General features: G+C 41.3%; 1 protein-coding gene across 2 annotated transcripts in view; it reads left to right on the top strand.

The window, feature by feature from the left end:
* LOC139302189 (kelch-like protein 29) overlaps positions 1-21,372 on the top strand; it is a 125,135-nt gene that overhangs the window by 32,584 nt on the left and 71,179 nt on the right. For both annotated transcript variants that reach the window (XM_070925804.1, XM_070925805.1), the window contains one exon: positions 897-1,424. In XM_070925804.1, the coding sequence (XP_070781905.1) occupies positions 897-1,424 (528 nt within the window). The remainder of the gene's footprint in view (positions 1-896; positions 1,425-21,372) is intronic.

Raw genomic sequence — 21,372 nt, 5'->3', positions numbered from 1 at the left:
TTTATCAAGATGAGCCACAAAAGAAGGGAAATGAAATACAGTGTCGATGGCGATTAGCTCAATGACATGTGAATTATGAACGGAACTGGCCTCGCCTCTGGAGTCTCCTTTTCCCACCCTCTTTCTTTCTTTTCTTCTCGCTGTCTGTCTTTATCTCTCTCTCCCTCTCTGGCCAGACTATTATATCAGCAGGGCTAGTATCATGAATAATGTGGGCTTCTTTTTTCCTTTCTTTAGCTTTTTGCATGCTGTGATTTAGCCTTTGGCCCCTTGGCAGACTGGTAGGCTATTTTTGGAGCTTGGACCGTGGCAGGAGGAGCTAGAGATGAGGGAGTAGGAGCAAATGAGGGATGGAGGGAGGCAGCGTTCAGGCCCAATATGGCTGCATCTCAGCATCTAACGCCTCAGGGTAGAGAAATGATTGGCTCCGAGTGTCTGGGTAAACACAGACTCCTACACACATAGTAGTGTAGACTGCAGCATGCACTGAGCATGTATGCTCCCACATCCCGAAAAGCATTTGTTCATCTTGTGGCAAAATAAATCTTTTAATCTTACTATAATGTTGATCTTGGACGCAGATCTATACATCGCTTCAAATATTTTGCGTCTCAAGTCAAAAACAAACTTGGACTGCAGCGGAGCGGCACGCTGATAGTTGTGGTGTGGAGATGAACAGACTCAAGCTGGAGTCTGTCTTCTCATGCTGTTTTTCTTCTCTATTTGATCATCTAATACCAGACTTAAAGTCAGCACTCTGCCCTTGTTTTCGGCTTTGTCTGCGGCTTACCACAAATCAGTCGAGAGTATAGAAATACATTTACCTCAACTTTCACGCGGTTTAAAAGCTGGATATATTATTGATTCATCGTCTTTCTCTGTTTGTTTGTCTACAGGTCCGACCTGGGCTGGACCAGTAGCAGCGGTGAGCCAGCCCAGCCTCCTGCCCCACACCTACGCCCTCCCCCAGCCGCCCTCCTACAGCCACAGCGTGACTGCGCAGTCACCCATCATAGGAGTAACCCCATCCATCCAGACACCAGTGCCCCCACAACACCCTCTCATGACGGCCCACTTCCAGCTGACGCCACAGTCGACCCAGCAGCCACCCTCCATGGTGCTGAGCATGCCCAGCCAGCCTCCATACCCCTCCGCCCAGCCCACAGTTCCACCGTCCGCCCTCACTGCCCAAGCCAACCAGGTGGTTCATCCAAACCCTCACAGCGTGATGGGCAACGGCCACTTAACCTCTCACCCCGGCCTCATCCAGCCCCCCGCCCTGCCTCTGACCAATGGACAGGCAGCAGCAGCAGCGCAGGCTCAGCCCACGGCGGCAGACAATCAGGATGGTCCTAACGGGCTGCAAATGCTCCGGACAGTCGGGATGGGGAAGTACGAGTTCAGTGACCCAGGACATCCTAAAGGTAAGCACAGACAGCCTCAGCTGCGCACTCTGCACAGGAGGATTTATTTTTTTCACTCTCTTCCAGATATGGAACCTGTCACGACTAACTTTGAAAGTCTAAATCAAAGCAGATCTATTCAGCTGGCAACCTAAGCTCCGAAGTGAATCCAAGCCAGGGAGGTGTTAGGTATTAAGTCAATGTACTCTTAGCTCTCTATTCCTTGTGACCTCCCCTTATGTGGGGCCGGGCTGAGATGAAACGCATAGGCCTCTGTATACCAGAGCAGTTTCGAATGCCAACAGTCATAAACAAGGCTGCAAACACTCAAGCAAGGGGTTGTTAAAATACAACTTGCAACCCGAGCCAATTCCCTTCAAAGCTGCTCCAAGGTCGCAGAGAACAGAGGTGCTGCTTCTAAAAACCTGAAGTACTGCCTATAGTGGATTCTTTGGAAGGAAGAACATGTTGTACTGATCTCAAACTACTACACAACAGCAGCATCTGTACTGTTGGTGCAACAGGTTTATCTTTTCACTGCTCGTAGTTGCAATTCTCACAAGGCCTACTAAACACAAGGCAGGAGGAGCTTTCAGTCCCTGCCTCACATCTCTCTCGAAAGCATTGTTAACTTGTGCTGTGTTTGTGAAGGTGCTTCGCCACTCCAACTCATGCCTGAGTCTGCAAAGCCGTAAATTGGTGTTTGGTTTAACCTTGGAGTTTATGACGCAGGGCGCGAGAAACAGATGTTTGCAATTCCCCGACCAATTTTCACATTTAATGAAGCTTTTAATTTAGGTTTAGATTGTTTTCTTTTTCCTGACTCATTTTGATCAATAAAATGTGTGCAAATGAACTTGTAGATTGCAAAAAAAGCAATTATTTTGGGGGGCTGCCTGCGATACATTGAAATGAGACTGCAGGTAGAATTGGAAATGGATAATTAGACGGGCTCGTCGGCTCGGTCCGGTCTCTATCGAATGAGGTCTTTTTCAGCTTCTGTGTTGAATAGACTATCGTGATCCATTAACCATGTACATGTCAAAATGTACTGACCTTCTTCTTACAGGCCAAAGAAGCTAGAGTTTAATTGGAATTACAGTATACATACAGCCCATTTTATACTATAGGATTGTTAGAATTCAGCAATGGACAGACTGTCACTGTTATTCACGTTATGATAAAGTTATATATATTCAGCTTGTATGGTTACAAGGCAGAGGGCAAAACATCCCTGTGTCACTTTGTTACACACTTGAAATCTTATGTAGGCTTCTATGAAGGTCAAACCACAGAGACACTCTCGCGTCTCCTCAACCATTGTTTTTTTCCCTCCCTGCTTGGCATTGAATAGACATTAGTAAGCACATCGTTAGGGTAATGTCACAAGGACAGTTGAAGTAGGTAAAACGTTGAGCACCAGTAAATTAGTGGCCATGACGCCTCTTCCTTGCCTCCTGAGAGGCAAGGAAGGCCTCACCAGTGACAGCAACACTTAACTTTGCTGCTGTGATCACAACAATGGCGCCCCGGCCGCCCTGCCCCTCAGTCCCTGTCCACTGCTGTCCTTCTGTCTTTCTGATTATCTCTGTCTGTCACTTCCTGTCTCTTTTCTTGCTATCCCTCCCTTCCCTCTTTCTCGTTCAGTCCGAGAGGTCACAAATCCTAAGCTCCCACAGGTCTTATGCATTCTGTTTTAAATCAATTAACTCTGCAAATCAATGTGGCAATCTGTCCTGCTGTAGTGGCATAGTGGTAAAATATGGAGGGTGAGCTCTTGCGACCCGCGTTATGGCTCACTTCTGTTACAATTATCTTGGACCTGCTGCTGGCACTTCTCTTTTTCTTCTTAGACACAAAATCTAATTTAGAAGTAGTTTGTGGGAAATGAAAGCAGCTACAGGTTAGAGTTCAGTGTTTCTGCAGGCCCTCTAATGGCTAAGGTGAGGATTAGAGGGTTGGCAAATCTGATCCCAGGGCATAGATTGCGGGTTACACACACATCTGGCGTGAAACTAGGAAGCAAATGAAGTCACAGCATCCACAAAAGCAGACAGACATACTGTATTTCTTCTTCTTTTGCTTCTCACAAACACATAGGCTTTGTTCCATCCTCAAGACATTTATATTGGTGAAGTGCAATAAAAACCCTCATATGCAACTGGCACACACACAGAAGCTGGACACCAATTCACTCATACGGGGTGAACGTTGTCAGGGCTTCTGGGGTAAAAGCCAAGAAAGGGAATAAATGAGCCCAAATTCACACTGTGCCACTGACTGACATGTGGGAGACTTTCCCTGAATAGCTGATGAATTATCATCCTGACAGATGTCCAAAAACTACTTTTTGAGTTTGTTCACTGTTCTGATGGTCATTTATATTGTGAGAGACTATGTACAATGTTTATTTGCAGCAGTCAAATCCTGGTCATGCATCTCACGTCAGAGGGTTTAAGGCAGTGATTATTGGACAAACTGTTTAAATACTAAAGCCAGTTCTTAAGTGATTGTGGTGCTGCTTTTTTAAAAAAAAAGCTTGAGCCTCTAGACACAATGCTAGTAAGCGCTGATGTGCAGAGGAGGTTTTGTGGCTTTTTGATGGCAAAGGCCTGGATCTTGGAGGAGCTGACAGAGCTCTTCCTCCTTAATCCAGCTGCACAGGCAGGCCACTGTGTGTGTGTGTGTGTGTGTGTGTGTGTGTGTGTGTGTGTGTGTGTGTGTGTGTACAAATGTATGTGCGCAACTTCTTGGGTGTGACTGCATGGATGTTTTGTCAGATGTCAGCCTCACAACCTTAAAGCCAAACACCACAGTGACAGAAATCACACTCCGTGTTTGATTTGGCTTTGCCTTCAAAGGGAGCAATTTGTCTTCGCTCTGCATCAGTGGGCACATCAACAACTGTGTGCTCGTCTCTCTGTGGGTGTGTGTGTGTATTTGTCTGTATGTGTGTCTGTCTATGTATTTGTCTGTATTTCTGTTTACAGTATATAGTTATGAGTGTTTGTATGTTGAATATGTATATATGTGTAAATGCCATATGTTTGTGTGCCTGAATGTGTGTGAAGATTCACGCAGAGCAGCTTAAAGGTGGCTTTAACCTCATCACCTACTGAGATATGCCAATCATCAGGCTGTGATCTGCCTACCGGGTTTCCCCGTGCACAGCAGGGCTTTTTGTTAAAAAGGACACTAAAAAAAAGAGAAGAAGAGATGGCTACAGAGAGAAGGTGAACATGAGAGAGAGGGTGATGCTGAGAGCAGAGTCGGTGTGTGTCTATTGACCAAGTCATTAAAATCGATGGCTGTCCTGATGAATATCAGCCAGGGGAAGCTAGTGCCGAGCTCAGCAGGGACAGAGTCTCTCACTGCAAACGGGATTGAGCACCATTTAAAGGCAGCTCGTGACTGAAAAACACATTCATATCAAAAGGAAGTTATTATTTCCACATATCCAAGTCTGTTTTAAAGGCTACCAATGTTGTCTGTGCCAGCCACTCCAACGATGTTTTTGATATTGTTTTCCCAGCTTAGCATGAACTGAGAATTGAGACCACCGTTGGTAGCTGCATTGAAGTTTGGGGTCACAGACAGATCTGTCGGGCCACCTGCTGCCGTACTGAGCATGTGCCGCGTCTCCGCGCCTCTTTTCTCATGTCAAACATTTTAACGCTTCCTTCCAGCTCACTGGTCTTTACCGGTCCCGTTCTCTCTCTCTCCCTCTCTCTCTCTCTCTCTCTCTCTCTCGCTCTCTCTCTCTCTCTCACACATACACACACCCACACCCACACACACACCGGGAGGGACGCACATATGCACACAGACGATCACATGCATAAATGCACACAAGGACGAAACACACACAAACCACTATAAGAGACGTAGTCTGCCACCATCGCACACATCCAGCAACGCCCAGCCTCCCTCTCTGCCCAGGAAGTTCCAGTCAGCTCACATCAGCCATCATCTGGGGACCGAGCAGCTCTGGAGCTGCTAGTGAATGCAATTAAGATGCCTTGCTGAGTTAAGATCAGTGTTTTTGCTACGGCGAGAGCGGCGCAGCCTCACATCCACCTTTCCTCTGCTGTGACCATTTCGTCTCTCTTGTCTGCCTTATTCAAACTTTAGCCTCAATAAGATTTTAATAATGTATTCATTTTTGTTTACTTTTGGACCAAGCATATTGGCACTGCAGCATTACTGTCCACTTGCATATTGGTTCTTTGCACATAATACCACTAAATGAGGAAATTACGTTAGATAGTGACTGTTTACAAGGCCAAGCTGTGTGTGTTGGTGCTGTTTATTAAAGGGAGATAGGCACCTTTTTCCTGACACTTGATTACTTACATCATAAAAGGTTATCTTGGAATTAACATGCTATTTCATTGGGTTGTTTTGCCTTGTTACTAGTTTACGATGTGACTTATATTTATTTAATATTGACGTTTCATTTCTGGACATGTTGGTGTTGCATGCTCATCTCTAATCTCAGAGATATTTATCTATAGACTACAGTAGCTAGCGTTATTAAGTAGAAATTAAGCATATAATCAGTATTATTAGCAATGCATAAATATTCATATTGATTCAACCACAAGAATATACTGCTAGCATGACAGGCCGTTCAAAGCAGTTATTAAAAACACAGCCAGTTTGTGATAGCCACACTGAGACCATTAATCATAGCAAGCACAGTCATTAAACCCTCCCCTTCCCTTTCTCTCTTTCTGTCTCTGTCTCTCTTTCACTTGATAGAGTGCAGAGGATCTCGACTACATCCTCACTGCAAATTATACAAAAGTACGCCTTTCACTGAGACAAGTATAGTACTGATCTGGTGTAAGAGTTGTATTTTTATTTTTTATTTTTTTATTTCAATTTCCAATATGCTGACTGGGATCAACGTCTGCAGAATAAGCAGTTGTAAATTAATTAAAGTCACTGCAGTGTTGTGCTGGGCGATTATCTTAAAGCTATCCACATCAGGATTAGCTAAAGCAGAACTAGGGTTATTATGATTCCAAAACAGGCTTAACTTGGAATATGAAATGCATGGATTTTAAAGTGTTTTTTTCTCTCTCTCATAGCATCCCTTAATTCTAGGTACCTCTAGTGGAAATCAAAATGGAATTCACAAGGAAATGTTGCAAATTATTAATGAGGTTGAAATTTATTCCAATCACTGTGGACTCAGTGTGTGCAGGTAATTCTCTTAAATTAATACGTGCAGTACCACAGTGATATGCTTATGAGTAACCTTGGCACAGGAGTCCATATGGGGCCTACATATTAATGATATTGATTCAAACATCTCATTTTAGAAAGGCAGGAGTGGTCTAGAGGCGGCTGTGCTTGTGTGCACATATAGCTGAGCAGCTACCCGACACTGTCTCTTTAACTTTGCTAAGGATGGCTTCCATTGAGATGTCTAAGTGTTTCTAGTATACAGCTCCGGCTCTCAGGAGAGAGCAGAAAGAAGAGGGAGTGGAGGAGAGGAGGGGAAACGTGAGGTGAGCAGCGGCAGTGTGTCATAAGCGGAGGAAGGAATGCTGCTCGCCCTCGTTCTTTCTCTCCCTCGTTATCGTATTTTAAAGGAGAGGAGCCCCGCCAGGAGCCCCATACATTATATCCCCCCACAGTTAATATAGGGACGGCGGATAGCTCATTAAGATTGATCATTCCTCGTCCACCTCCTCCATGCAGAACGCGGCACCGGCTTCATTAATCACCGGGATTTCAAGATAAAGCTCAGTGGCGGCACAGTCGCAGGACCTGGAGCCTGACAGCCCGGCTCCTACATGCATAATCACAGATGCAGCGCATCCGAGGAGCAGCCGCCCGGCTCCCTGCCACGCTAGAGGGGGCACCGTATCCACGCCTCCCTCCCTCCTCCATCCTCTCCTCAACCTATACTCTCCTCCTCCCCTCCTCCCCACCTGTCCTCTTCACTGCAATTGTCTGTCTGTTTCTTTCACTTGGCTCCACTCCCACTCCAGACGTCACCCCTCCCATGCTGTTGTCTCTCAGCATCCTCTCCAGCCCCCCACCACCACCGCCATCCTAACATCCACCTGCTTCCCATACCCTCTTATAGCCTCTGCTTTTTTTTCTCTTTCCTCTCTTTTCTTGTCATCCACTCGCCTCCCTTCTCTTTTTTTCCTCTCTCTCATCTTCTGTATCTTCCTTCCTCACCGTACCTGCCCACCTGTTCCATGCTTCTCTAACTTTTCTCTCCTCCTCCGTGCTTTCTCTACCCCGTTGATGCTGGAGTTGTTGCCATTTCTCTAATAGCCTGGGTTTTTTTTAGCCCGGTAATGCCTTGGTTGGCAAAGTGGCAGAGGAAAATTTAAGAGAAGAAAGGATTAAAGAGGGAAAAAAACAGTCCATCCAGTCATCCCAGATTGCTCATTTGCCTCTGACAGCTGGACCAAGTTTCAGATGGCTGTTTTCATCTGAAACGCCTAATCAGACTGTCTCTTTTGCCTTATTACCTTCACAAAAGGTCTGCACATTTGTCCAGAGCCTTGGCTAGCTGGTTGAACATTGCAAGCACTCAGTATTTTATGGGAAATCTTTATGAGTCGTCATTTGAATCATCTTACTGTTTGAGTTTAACATGCACAGACACTCAAGGTCACATAGTTTGTCTGTCAAAGCTGTGACGAATGAAAAAGAACTGAAAATAAGAGTTTCGTTCTCATGCCTTCCCTGTTCAGTCCAATTTAATTTTTTTCATTAAATAAACAGAATCTTAGCTCAACAATTGAGAAAGTGCTGTGTATGTTTAAAAAACGAGGATCTAGTGGAAAATTGAATTTCAGTTTGCTTTAGTCATCATTAAGTCTATGCTCACAGATGTAGTGGTAGGTAGGGGTTAGAAGAAATGGTCTGTTTCTTTCTACTGCCATTCTTGCAATAGATTTACTTTTCTCTGTTAAGTATCTGACACTTCCTTACACTATATTGTACTACAAAATAATAAGCCAAACCAAATGTTTTCCAAGGGAGACTTTAATTTTTTTACTTGTGATTTTTATAATGGCTGTTTGCTGTCAGTAGTAGCCCACTTTTTCTGGAGAAACAAACTTTTAGCCTATGTTGTTTCTATACTTTTCGCTGTTGTTTTAGCAGAGGTGGAAGAAGTACTCAGTTCCTTTGCTTAAGTAAAAGTAACAATATTACCATGTGAAAAAAAAGCACTATATAATCTCACTTGAGTAAAAGTACAGAAGTATTATCAGCAAAAAGTAGACTTACAATAACAAAAATATATTGAGTCAGCTGTACACCTGACCACAACATTAAGAGTGCTTGACAACTAGTAGCTAGCTTGCAGAGACATTAAGTTAGTTAACAGTTAGTCAGGGCCACTTGAGTCATAAAGCTGTGGGGGTGCGTCAGAAGTAAAAGGTCGGGAACTACTGTTTTATATGGTTGAGGTGGACTACTGTACATCCTGTTTTAAAAGCTGTACAGTACAGTACTTGAGTAAATGTACTTAGTTACATTCCACCACTGTTTTTTAGGAAAATTTAGAGCCCCATTTTAATCTTTTCATGTATTTCTGGGTCCCATCCCAGCTTTTAGAATACACACACAGAGTAAATGTGTTGCCTGGATTTGTGATGAAGTGTCACACTCTGTTGCTCAGAGCTATAGTATCATGCATTGAGTATTCTGGAGAGGTCTTGGACTAGAACAGTGCCATTTGCTCTCATGAAACATCTACTGCCCTCAGTTATGTGGGAGCAAATTGATTTGTGTGTAAAGTAGTGTCAAAGTGAATGGAGGTCACACCTCAAATGGGTCTGAATCTCAAGCACCTCGTGTCAGAGACTATCTGATATGACAGGATTAATTGCCATGAGTCAAATGTCGATGTGTTATTCCGCACATCAGCCATGAAATAGGAGGTAATGCATTATCAATGAGGCCGAGTGTAAACACAGCAGATGTTACCAGGAAGCCAGTCAATAGCGGATGTTTCTCTCTAATGAGAAGGCGTAATTGCAACAGGGAGGGAACTCGCTGTCCAAAACAGCAGCAGATGCGCCACAATGTCTCAGCAGAAAATCCAGAAGAAGTTCAGCAGTATGAGCTCGCTAATGTTCACGGTGTGCTCACTTATCTGAGTGGATATATTCAAACTTTTTCCCTACCATGAAACTTTTAAATGCATGCAGGGCATCTAATAAATACTAATGATGGGACCAGACATTAGCAAGAATGGCTCCCCTCTCCAACTCATTATTCCTCAGAGTTAGAGCAGAGCAACAAGCTTAGCATGTGAAGATATATAATTCTTCTGTGACTTAGACAAATGATAATGGCCTGAATTGCAATCAAGAGATCTTTGTAGGCTAGCGGTGCCCTCTGTAAGCTTGACTTAAAGTCTTCCTTAGCAGTAAGATAGAACACGATGAGATGCCGAAACAGCAATATGCCATTGCCCTATTACGTTTACAGAATGTGTTTTGTTGCTAGAGGCTGCAGCTCTGAATTATAGTGCTGATTATTATCGTAATTCTGCTACAGTAGTCATTGTACCCACTCTTCTCTCTCAGATACAGACATTGTTTTCTTATGTAACACAGCTTTCTTGAGTGCAGAGTGAAAACTATTGTATTAGAGAGTTAAACTTATATTACAACTTTACAAGGACACATCGACCCGCATCATACATGAGTATTGGACCATGCTAGACACAATGAGAATGTGTGGGGCAGTCTAGTCGTCTAATAGATTGTTTTCCACCCCTGGGGAGAGATAGAGAAAGAGATGGAAAGGAGGAATGAAAGAAAGAAGAGAAAGAAATCTGATGAAATGCAAAGATTACGCGCCTGACTCCACTGTAGGCTCTGGGAACTCATCTCAGGTGTGCAGTCTGCTGAGAAGACTCCCACATACAACCTAACCCCGCCACTAACCTTTCTGCTTGGGCTGCTATGACTTTCACAAAGTAACCCAGTAAACACACATTGTCTTCAGGGAGAGATGTGACATTTATCTTAAGCTGCACTGGTGACATTTTTTTTGTTTTTTTTCTTGCTTTTCTGTGTGTAGTTGTGTTGTCCTGCTGTTTAGGGTCAACTTGGAAGAAATGCTGCCCATAGAGGCAGGTATCACCCATGTGCAGAGCTTGTACACAATGTACACAAACCAAACTCATAAACGCTGTTGAGGTGTATGACAAGCTTGGGGGCATATCTACATTCTCTCACACACACAATGGCATCTGTGCTCGACCACTAGTACGTGCCCGGTTACTAAATGTGAAGGGTAGAAGAGGGCTTGGCACAGCTGAGGCTGTTAGTTCCAGGCTGCAGTTGAAGCCAGTAAAGGAGAAAGTAACTTTTAATTAGTACTCAAGTGGAGTTAGCACTGTGTTTTCTTTTAGTAATATTTGCACTTTAAATTCTCAGAAAGGTAAAACAACCTCATAGCTATTCTTAAAGAGGCATGCACATAATTAGGGGCTGGGCAGGTCTGTTGTCTGTATTTGCCAATGTTATTCTTCTTATTCTTCCTATGAGGAAATCTGCCTTCCCATGCACGGAAATAAACAAAACTTTCCACAAAGGTCCAGTCCTATGCCAAACTTCCTCAACTGACATTGTGGGCTAATAGTCTACAGCAAGCGTCTAAAACTTTGAAAATTCACAACAAATTTTACTGCCTTCTCAGGCATTGTGCTATATGAATTAGAGACACATGACCTCAAGGTTTAATTAAATTCATTTTGGTACAGACAGTTTTCATTTGCCTTTCTCCTCTGCCTTTTTTCATCTTCCTCCTCCTTCTTCTACCTCCTCAAAATTCCCAGCCCTGACTCACTGCAGCAGCCATAATTTCCATGGAGTATTTACAACATTTAAAGCGCAACCGCACTTTGTATTTCCCTAATGGCACCTCTGCTTGTTGCCTTTTATGGAGGAGTTCAACCAGAACTTTGAACTTTTGTTGTATTTATGGTCTCACCGTCGTGAAGAAATTGTGTCGTTTTCATTCCAATATATTGCTGGCACAGCTTCATTTCATCTTCCACAACAACAGTAGTGATTAGGGTCTGGGTCTTTTGTCCCCCTCACAAACCTTCAATCACCCAAAGCACTGTCAGTTTTCACTCCTTGTTAAAAAGCTGTAAATACAACTAATTGTATATTCAAGTACCCTCCTTTTTATGCGACAGTAATTTTTATAGTGATTATGTTCAGAGACCTTGAGGTACAGAGCTACTCTGTGCTGTGTTGACAGACAAAAATATTCACATTTATAATTGAAAATTTAAGGGACAGAATACGTGCAAAAATTGAAATATTATGTAACAGAAATTTGGACTTTTGGACCCGAGTTGCAATCATTTGGCATCATAACACCTGGATTATTGCTGTAATGGCAGTAACATGCTCTGCTGCCCCACAGTACCCCTCGTAATACCATGGCATGTTGGTAATGCCTCTCTAATCACTGGCTCAGCTCCCTACAACAACTATGTGTCCTGCCATGGAAGTGCCCTTGCTCGGTCAATGTAAACTGTATTATATAAGAATGCCCAACAGACAGCTTAAATATGGTTATTAGTTAAGTTTAGTTTTGCGTGGAGAGTTTTAAAAGACAACTTGGTTTATTGGGAGTGTTTTCTCCCTCTGCCTGAGGTGATACAAGCTCCAGTCAGGTGAAAACTGAGACTTAGGATGATGAAATGCCAGAGTGTACAGGCTACCTGACTGACGGCCTGGAGACAAGTTTGATATTTGTTGTAGTCGTGGTGTTGTAGTTTAAGGTCAACTCTTATTCTCTTTGAATGCTTGGAACAGAAGTGATCCAGTAAAGCCGACCAACAGAAACCCACATTTGTTTGTACTGAGCAGCTCTCTCGGTTCTGCATGCGAGCGTGACGCTCTCTTAGTCGGTCACATTCACAACTGGATGCTCCAAAAGAACTTGGGTGCTCAGTCAACCCTCTCAAGGTGAATTACAAATGAAACATAGTTTGTGCAGATGTTCTCTGAAAGGTTGCATTCATACTGATACACAAGACCTGTGTCCAGATGATTCATTTCACTCAATTAGCCTTGTTTTTCCACCGGGGTTTATAATGTGGGTTAGACAGAACTCTGGCCCTTACAGTAATTTATATGAAATAGTAACTTAGCAATTTAATGAAAAGGGAAGATGGAGAAGTGTTGCACACCCACTCAGTTCTAATCAAATCCCCTCCAAGCGTACAGTATGTTATCCACACCAGCCAGCGACTACTCATAAACACATTGTTATTAGGATTATTCTCTTATGACGTTGTCTTGCCTAAAGTCACGCGTGTGTGTATTTGTGTCTAGGTACATTTGCATGTGTGTTTTGGTTCTGCATATGCACGGCCACATGTATGTCCTTTTGCATCAGCACTTGTGTGTTTTTGCACAATGAAAATGTTGTCTGTTGTGATGTGTATGAATCACTCAACCCCGAGCTGAGTTTGACAATTACGTCCACCATAAAGCTTAAGCAGAATGTTTGCTTATCTGTGATGGGGCCCAGTCCTCTTTTACAATTTCATGTGGCATTCTGTTAAAAAAAACAAAACAACTAAAATCCATGTTGGCATCTTGCCTCTTTGGCACTATGACAAATAAGCCAATCCACAAATTCAAGGCTTGGCCTGAGTAATAAAAGGTGGGCTTTTTTTAAGCATGCAGGCCTGTATTACTGAAGCATTTTATCTCAGCTCCCAACAGCAGTTCCTATTAGAAGTGACGGTTTCTTGGATTTTCCTTTCATAAAGCTTCTCAGACCAACTTAAAATAAGGAATTCTTGCATAGAAAAATAAATGCCAGGAAGGAGTTGGAATTGCAATATTGAGGCATTTAAGAGTAATTGAGATTTATTAATGGATGATTAATCAGTGTGGTGATCAACCCATTTATCTTAATCCATTATTAGTTTTGGAAGAGTTTGTGTAGCTGTATTGCTTCATTTCAAAAAGCAATTTGCACAATGCTGAAAGTGATAGAGGACACATAAATTGTCCAATCAGAGGCTGTTTCTGCGGAACAATTTGGCTGCTGCCTAAATGTAAATACATAGCAACCCACTACATTTCGTGGCACACCTATATTTTGGTTATGGCATATGTGGTTCTTTTTTGTGCCATATATTGTAGTTGTCCGTTGTGTGATTGACTGTCATTGGCCAGCAGCATTGCGATTGGCTGTTAATCGACCAATCATACCCTTCATTCCAACAGCACACCTCTTTCTGCCTCCAGCGACAGAAAAACATAAAAGCGACTGCTACTTATCATTGGAGCAGTTAATTTAACTAATTGATTTATAATTAATAGTTACATCCGTGTTCATCACATCTCATTACTCCATCATTCTGCCCACTCACTTTATTTTTAGAACTAATATTCTGTCCTAAGTGCCCTTTTACTCTTTTTTTAAATGCGCAGAGTTGACAAAACCAAACTGACAGACTGAATTGTGAATACATTTGACCACATCAACCTAACAAATTAACATTAAGCTGCCTTCAAGGTCCTGCCGGAAACAAACAGAATTTTGAGTTCAGGTTGCATGAATCATATGAGCGAGCAGATAAATATGTCAGAGAAAATCTGGGATTTTCTGTGATGCCCAGGTTACTGAGATGTGACATTTATGACACAGAGCATGAAAAGTTTGTCATCAGTTGTTGGTTAAAGTGACGTTTTTCAGGCTGTATTTATGTTGAGAGTCTTATATGGTGGATGTGAAGTAGTTTAGTTTGTCATTTGTGGGGCGTTAAATGTCTTTTATTTCCGACGTTTTCAGCTCATTTTGCTTTGCTGTGATTAAGGACTTTCTATCCATAATTCAAAGATAAATCAGCACAATGTGGAAGCTTGCATTGTGCCTCAACTTTTATCTGGCCACGCTTGAATAACTTGTGTCAACACGTTGGATGGGAGCTGAGTGTGTGGATGTCAAGCACGTCAAGGTTCCCCCACTCAAAGAATAAAAATCATGATAAGTCGGAGCAGGTTGCCGTGCCACTTCTTTATGTGAAGCTGTCATCAGCTCTGCCTATATGTGGAGAATTCAGGAAAATATTGGGTGTCCCGTGACATACTTGGTTAAGATGTTGGTCAACTTCACAGACAAAACAGGTGGCAAGCATTATATTAGCACTAAGCTATTTTCCACTTGTAAAAGAGTTAAACATGAAAACCAAGCGTTTCCATTTCTGCGTCTCTGAATGCTTGAATGGGTGTTGTATTTCAGGGATGTTCGATGGAAAAACTACGAGCATGGTATGTTAATATAGTTTGTCAGGATTGTCACATTAGTAGGTTGGCACCATATTGTCTTTCACATTTCGAGCAGGTCCAAAAACAGGTTTAAAAACAGCCAAGGAGGTGTGCTGCACTGCTAATGACGTGTCAGAAAGCTATAAAAGGACCACACACACACACACACACACAAAGAAAGAAAAAATGGCTTTCCATCTTTGATGATGTGTCATTGGATCGTGCTAGTATTGAAGTCCTATTCCTTTTATGCTTTTGTGGTCCCTTTAAGTCTACTTGGCTTTCCTGTCAAGTCACCTGACTGGGTGACAGGTATCAGCACAACCAGTATTTCCTCTGCACACCCTAATTAAGACCTGCTTTTAGCTTCTAGCCATGTTGTAAAAAAGACTTTGGAGTGCCTCTGATTCTCTTGGAACATTTTAATTGCAAGTGAAAACAGGCATCATGACTTGATTTGGTTTTTTTTAGTTTAAAATGCTTTCAGCTGGAATAAACTCCACACTTCTCCTTTGAATTATTTTGGAAAAGAAGTCATGTCCCAGTTTATTCTTGTGGTGGAGTTATTCCTGTGGTGCATCTGTTGTAGGTTAGAGTCACATTGATTGCAAAGAGAAGAGAAACAAGCTTTTATTTTTGTCATTTACCAGGGTGAAATGTAGAAAAAATATACGAATATACAAAGCCGTCGTTGCAAACTTTAATTTAACAAATTGAATTCGAAGTTTAGCTTTAGCTCGGTTACTTTGGCGACCAGTTTTGTGTTATTTCATATGGTTCACACAAAAAATAGAAATTTTAAATGTTTTGACACCAGCCATGATATTACAAAGTAACAAAATCCTGAACACGCACATGATTATGTTGTAATTAGCTGTGATACGATGTATAATTGTGAAACTTAATCATCAGGAGTTGTACGTTTTAACCACAGACCACAGCTGTAAAAGCATCATTACACTCGAGAATGTAAACATAAAAAAAAAGTAAGTAATTTTCTTATTGATGTTAGCATCATAGAGAATTCCTGTTTTTTTTTAAAAAATGTTTTCCAATAACATAAGCATAAGTAGCAAGACAGTAAGGCTCATTGCAGAGGCAACCATTTTCCCAAAAAAATCCCTCCTCTCGCTCTCTTAAATTTTGTTAGTTTTAGGAGCAGTAACTCTGCTACAGTAAATCTCTTTTTTTCCTGTGGTTTAAAATAGCTGCATCAGCCTGGCAGGAGATTCTTTGAGCTGTAATGTCATAACTGCAGCACTGAATGTAAATTTTAACTTCCTGTGAATTGTAACCAGCCTGACTTGTAGCCCGCAGTATATGCATACAGTACATATTTCTACTTTGTGTCTTCAGAAGACAGTCATAGGCAACTTTTTTGCCGTTTCAGTATACGTTTAAAGGGTCTGCAGCATTTGATTTTTTTTTTCAAACTCTGACCAGACGTCGCAGAGCCTGGAGGAAGGGAGAGATATGACAGCGCTCTTGTTTGCTAACCACGGGAGCATCCTTAAAACCTGTTTGAGGGAGTATGACCGCTTGTCACCGACCCCCCCCCCCCCCGCCTGGCTAATGAGGAAGCCGCTGCACCAGCCGGGACCGGAGACTTTCTCCTCTTCTCACTACACACAAACACAAAGAACCAGAGAACACTGCATGACATCCTGTCACACTGTTGCAGCTGGCCAACGGATGCTCCCAGGGCTCTATTTGTTTATGTTCTTCCTCCTCAGAGCCTGTTCTTGTATTTGCCTCGACTTTGTTCTACTAGTGCCAATTGTTTGCCTGCATGTCTGTGTGTGAGTACATGTCTGACCTTGGACCAGAGGGGATATGTAGAGGTTTGTGCAGTGAAGGACAGGACAGAGCAGAGCTGTGCTTTGTGCTCCTCCAGGTCTTTCCTTGCATGCCTATTGGAGAATGCAAGGCCCAGTTGGAGTCTTTGAGGGGCACAAGTTCCTCACTCTCTCTTTCCCCCTGTTCCTTTTCTCTTTCATAGTGCCCCCCCCCCCCCGGCTCAGTCCAGGCTCGTTGACAGCAGGCTCAAGCAGCTCAGCTCAGCAGATTTGAGCAGGGGAAAAATAAAGCGTCCTCATCATGGACTATTCTCTAAGGCTATATGGTGCCACTGCTCTCTTACAGACTGAAATCAGGACAGCAAGAGACTCAAGGGGTCTCGAGGATCTCTGACACCTTGCGTGAGCTGATTTGCTGGGAGTAGGCACAAACTGTTGAGACGTCTGCAGAAATGAATGTGGCGGTGATTGTTAGAGGTATGTTTTAAAGGCTGTTTAGAGTAATTGTGCCTTTGAAGAGACCCAGTCTAGCTTGTGTAACACATGAGATCTGTCGGCTTTTATCTACGTAAAGCATTGTTTGTTCCGAAGATGGCATCTAGATAGAGTGGCCTGATAGTGTCCATGACATTTTGCACCTGTTAAAGCCTGACATTTAGCCACTGAGCTGAAGTTGGTGGCTTTAAAGATAATGGCTTGGGAAACTTTCCTTTTGAAAAGTGGATGCCTCCATCCTTTCTTTTGTGCTAGCAAATAGGAAATAATAATGTATATAATTCATATCAGTGTGACATTACAGTGTACTGAATCCTTCTTTGGAATATTGTACGAACACCAAAATGTGAAATTCTAACAGAAAGACTTTAAAATAAAGAAAACAAATAATTTTAAATACAGTCTCTTGGTGAAATACTCACTTATCTGAAGTCAACTCCATTTATATTGAAGAGTATTGACTGCATCAAATATATGATATATCAAAAGAAGACTAAATAAGACATTTTGTGAAAACTTCATACTGTAACAGCACCTGAGCGTTACAATGGTGATTAAACAACTACTAAAATGTTTTTATTTAAATTTTTGTACTTGATACTGTTATTCAGGCACCAGGGATCTAGTCAATAATATTCCATAAAAATCCCACGAAACGTCATGCAAAATCTGGACATTTTGGTTTATTCTATTTATTACAAGCAGTTAGATCGTACGACTTTAGTTAGACCTCGTGAGCGCTAGGGGAAATATATTGAAGTGAATCTTTTTTAGCTTTTTTATCTTTGTTAGCCAGAAAAATTTATCAATTAAATTATTGTATTATAATAAAATGTAATATAAAGACTGAATATATTACATTTTGAACAATCTTGTCATTATAGAGATTTGAGCCAGATGAAGAGAAGTAGGTGGATTTAAACATGTAAATTCAATTTAATAGAAGAACAGGACAGATTTTTATTTTCCATAAAGTTGCCCTCCTTCTGTTTCTCAGACAACTTTGGAGCATGACAAAATGCACATTAATGGAATCCTAAAATAATTGCATCCCACAGAAACATGTAAAATGTAAATGAGGATTTATATTGTTTGCTTTTTTCCACAATTGCAATTGCACCTGTACAGCATGTAATTATACAGAAATACATATTTTTGCCTTCTTTTCCTGACTAAATATTTTCCTAAAGTTAGAACAAGTACAAAAAGTCAAGACGTGTTATTTTTATTTAAACAGCTCTATTTTATTGGACTCTTTTAGCAAGCTCACTCACAAATGCCTCTGTTGTCTGATGTCCAGAAATCTTTTATTATTTATTTATTTTAAACTATGATCTGAGGATCTTATAACCTGATTTTAAATACGCAAGCATAGAAAAATATGTTTTATAAATATATATATGAATGGCTCCTTGGCATTAGAGCTGATATTGAGTCTTTCTGGCTGCTGTACTTTGGACCTGAGGTTGCAGAATAGAGAGATTACATTATCCAACAACTTGTACTGATAGTGAACTTTTGACCATCTCTCGGTATGTGAATGCTACGTGTGGGTGTATTCAATGCGTGCAGTCAGAAGCAGGGAAACCTTTTAAAGTGTTTGCCTTATCAAAGTCAGCATGGGAAACAGCTTTCTCCAAATATCCATCTGTCTGATGCTCAGATCTGCACTGTAATGTTTTGGTTTCTGTGACAAAAACAAGTGAACTTATAATTAGTATCAGATCATTTATTCATCCTAATTCTGTTTTATTATTAATGTACCACTTCACATAAATCCTCCTGACATTACCATATAGTGTTTTATTGCTGGTTTCAGGCCCTCTGTTCTCTGCAGGGGAATGACACTGTGAAAGCTTGTTGCTTGGAAAGAGTTCTTTTGTGTGCATTTACTATGAATTACGCTCTTGGCCCGCTCGTCTTATTCTGTTGCAAGTTCTTCTTTGAAATGGAATTTCTCAAACGTCCCTACTTCTCAAAATACTTTCTACAAGGAAGCTATTTTAATCGGACTCCTTCAGTCTAATCTGCTTTAAAATAAGCAATAAACAGACTTCCTTTAATTCTTTTTATCTTGCAAACTTTAACCTAATTTGATTGAAAGTAATCAAAGAACTACTTAAATTAAATCGGGGTTTTTTTGATTATTTTCAAATTAATTTCTTTGCAAATAAATGTCAGTTGTTTTTTTTTAAAAGGTTATCATTAAATGATCATTTGATCTTTGATGTGATTTTCTATATAATCATTGTCAATTATTAATATTTTTTACTATAATTTTGATCATGGTGGCATTACTTACCATGAAATACAAACAAATGTATGACAATATCATTGGGATGGTAAATGTATTTAACTCATATTTCTTCTTAACATTTAATGCGATCAAACAATATAATTTTGAATAAAACACAGACGCAGAATGTAATACTGAAAAATAAACCGTAACGAAAACCAAAAAGTTTGTAATCTAATTTGATTAATTTTTTAATAATTTTGTAAGGATTTTTTCCGGCTCATAGAGCATAAGACATTGTCAGAAAATATTAATGAAAGAACTGCTTTATAGCTTTATCATCTAGTGACTTTGAAGATAAAAAGTAATTTCATTTCATTTTCATACGTGGTGTGGAAAATGATCATGAAAAAAAAAATGTCATACTGTAGTTTTGTCCAAGCTTAAGAAAACCCATTATGGCAAGTTGTACACTGGGTTATTGATCAGCTAGCATGGTTTGTTCTGGGTAATTAAGCCGTGAGTGTTGGTGGTTATTGATTGTTGAAAGTTTAAAAGAGAACAAAAAGGTCAGAGTGAACACATCAGTGTCCTTTCTGCTGTGCAACATAGAGTGTCATCCAACTGGATAGAGATATGTGGACGATTACATGTTTGCTTGTGCTGTAGAAACAAGATTTATCAGAGAAGATAAGAAGGAAAACGAGTGATAAGAGAAGTAATTCTAAAATGGATTATGAACTTGCAAAAGTAAAAGTATTTGTGCTATATTTATTGTATATATGGCACTTCACAGGTTGTCATATCTTGCCTGTCTTGAGTAACAACCTTCTCTGCCAAATCCTCTTCATCTACTTGCTCTGAAAGATTTTTTAAAAATATTTTCTATTGTTTTACTCTCCTTTGCATTTTGTATTTTGTCAACTCATTGCTTGCTCATTGCTTGCATGTTATTTGGCAAAAATAATACAAAAATCAACCTAAACATTTTGAAGCAGATACATGAAGAAACAAAGTTATACATTTAAGAGCTAAATATCTGAAAAGTCAACTAATATTACGGGTTGTGAGTTGAATTTCATATTTAAGAAACTATTTTAGACATTTTCTAAAGAAGGGAAAATAGAAATTTGAAGATCGTACATCTTCACAAAGGTGTAGAAAGCGTCACATAATGACTGCCCTGCTTTGTCCCAATGTGTTTTGCTGTAATATAGACATTTCTACATCATTTTTGCCCTTAACATTTTTAGCATAATTCACACAGCAGCTCAGGCAAGTGTTGGAGTTGCTCAAAAAAATCCTAAAATATTATGAGCTTATGAAGATGAATCTCAAAGTCTCGACTTTTGTGTAAACACAAAATGGTGGTCTACAGAGGCACAATGTAAAACACCCTAAAATGGCTCCAAGTTCAGCAGCCAACGGTGTGCTGCGTCTGCCTACAGGAGCCAATCACAGCACAGTGAGCGACTTACTACAGCTTACAGTAGGGAGGCGCGGTACGCGCTGATAGGTTACTGGAAATCGCACCCGAGGACCCCATTGGCCACAGCACCCTGAGATGTTTGACAGTGGGGCAGAGTTACTAGGCTGAACAGCAGAGTTGGTACTGTTTTCATGCCCCTTGAGCAGTGTGTCAACCAATCACGAAGAGCCAGCTCAGGGCGTTGTAATTATTGTGAATGGCTTAGGGGCAGAAAACTCCATGATATACTCCTGTAACAACTGTAGCACAATATACCCCGATGAGGATTTCTGTGTCCATCCCACAAAATAAACCTTACCACTATTTTTTTCCGTCCGGTGCGACTCTCTGTTGCAGAATTTGGCGGTCCTTGAGAGATTTTCCCTTGCGAGTATTGAGACGTATGGTGTTTCAAAGCCGCAGTGCTCCCATTGAACATGTCTGTGCCTCCCCACACTCCATGCCAGACCTGAGAATGGGGATGCCATGTGCAGTTTCATGGTCCCCTTTGGTGATGAGGTGTTATGGTAGGGGGGCCTCACCAATCCACCCCCAAGAAGCCATAATTAGCTTTTCCATCAGGCATTCAGGTGTGTCTGCACGGCTCTGAGGGAGGCGGCCATTGTTTGCTGACAAGTGGAGTTCTCTGTCTCCCCCCTCTCACTTTCTCTATTCTTGG

The sequence above is a fragment of the Enoplosus armatus genome, chromosome 19 (genome assembly GCF_043641665.1).
Source record: "Enoplosus armatus isolate fEnoArm2 chromosome 19, fEnoArm2.hap1, whole genome shotgun sequence".
Lineage (NCBI taxonomy): Eukaryota > Metazoa > Chordata > Actinopteri > Centrarchiformes > Enoplosidae > Enoplosus > Enoplosus armatus.
This window is presented reverse-complemented; position numbering and strand designations above follow the sequence as displayed.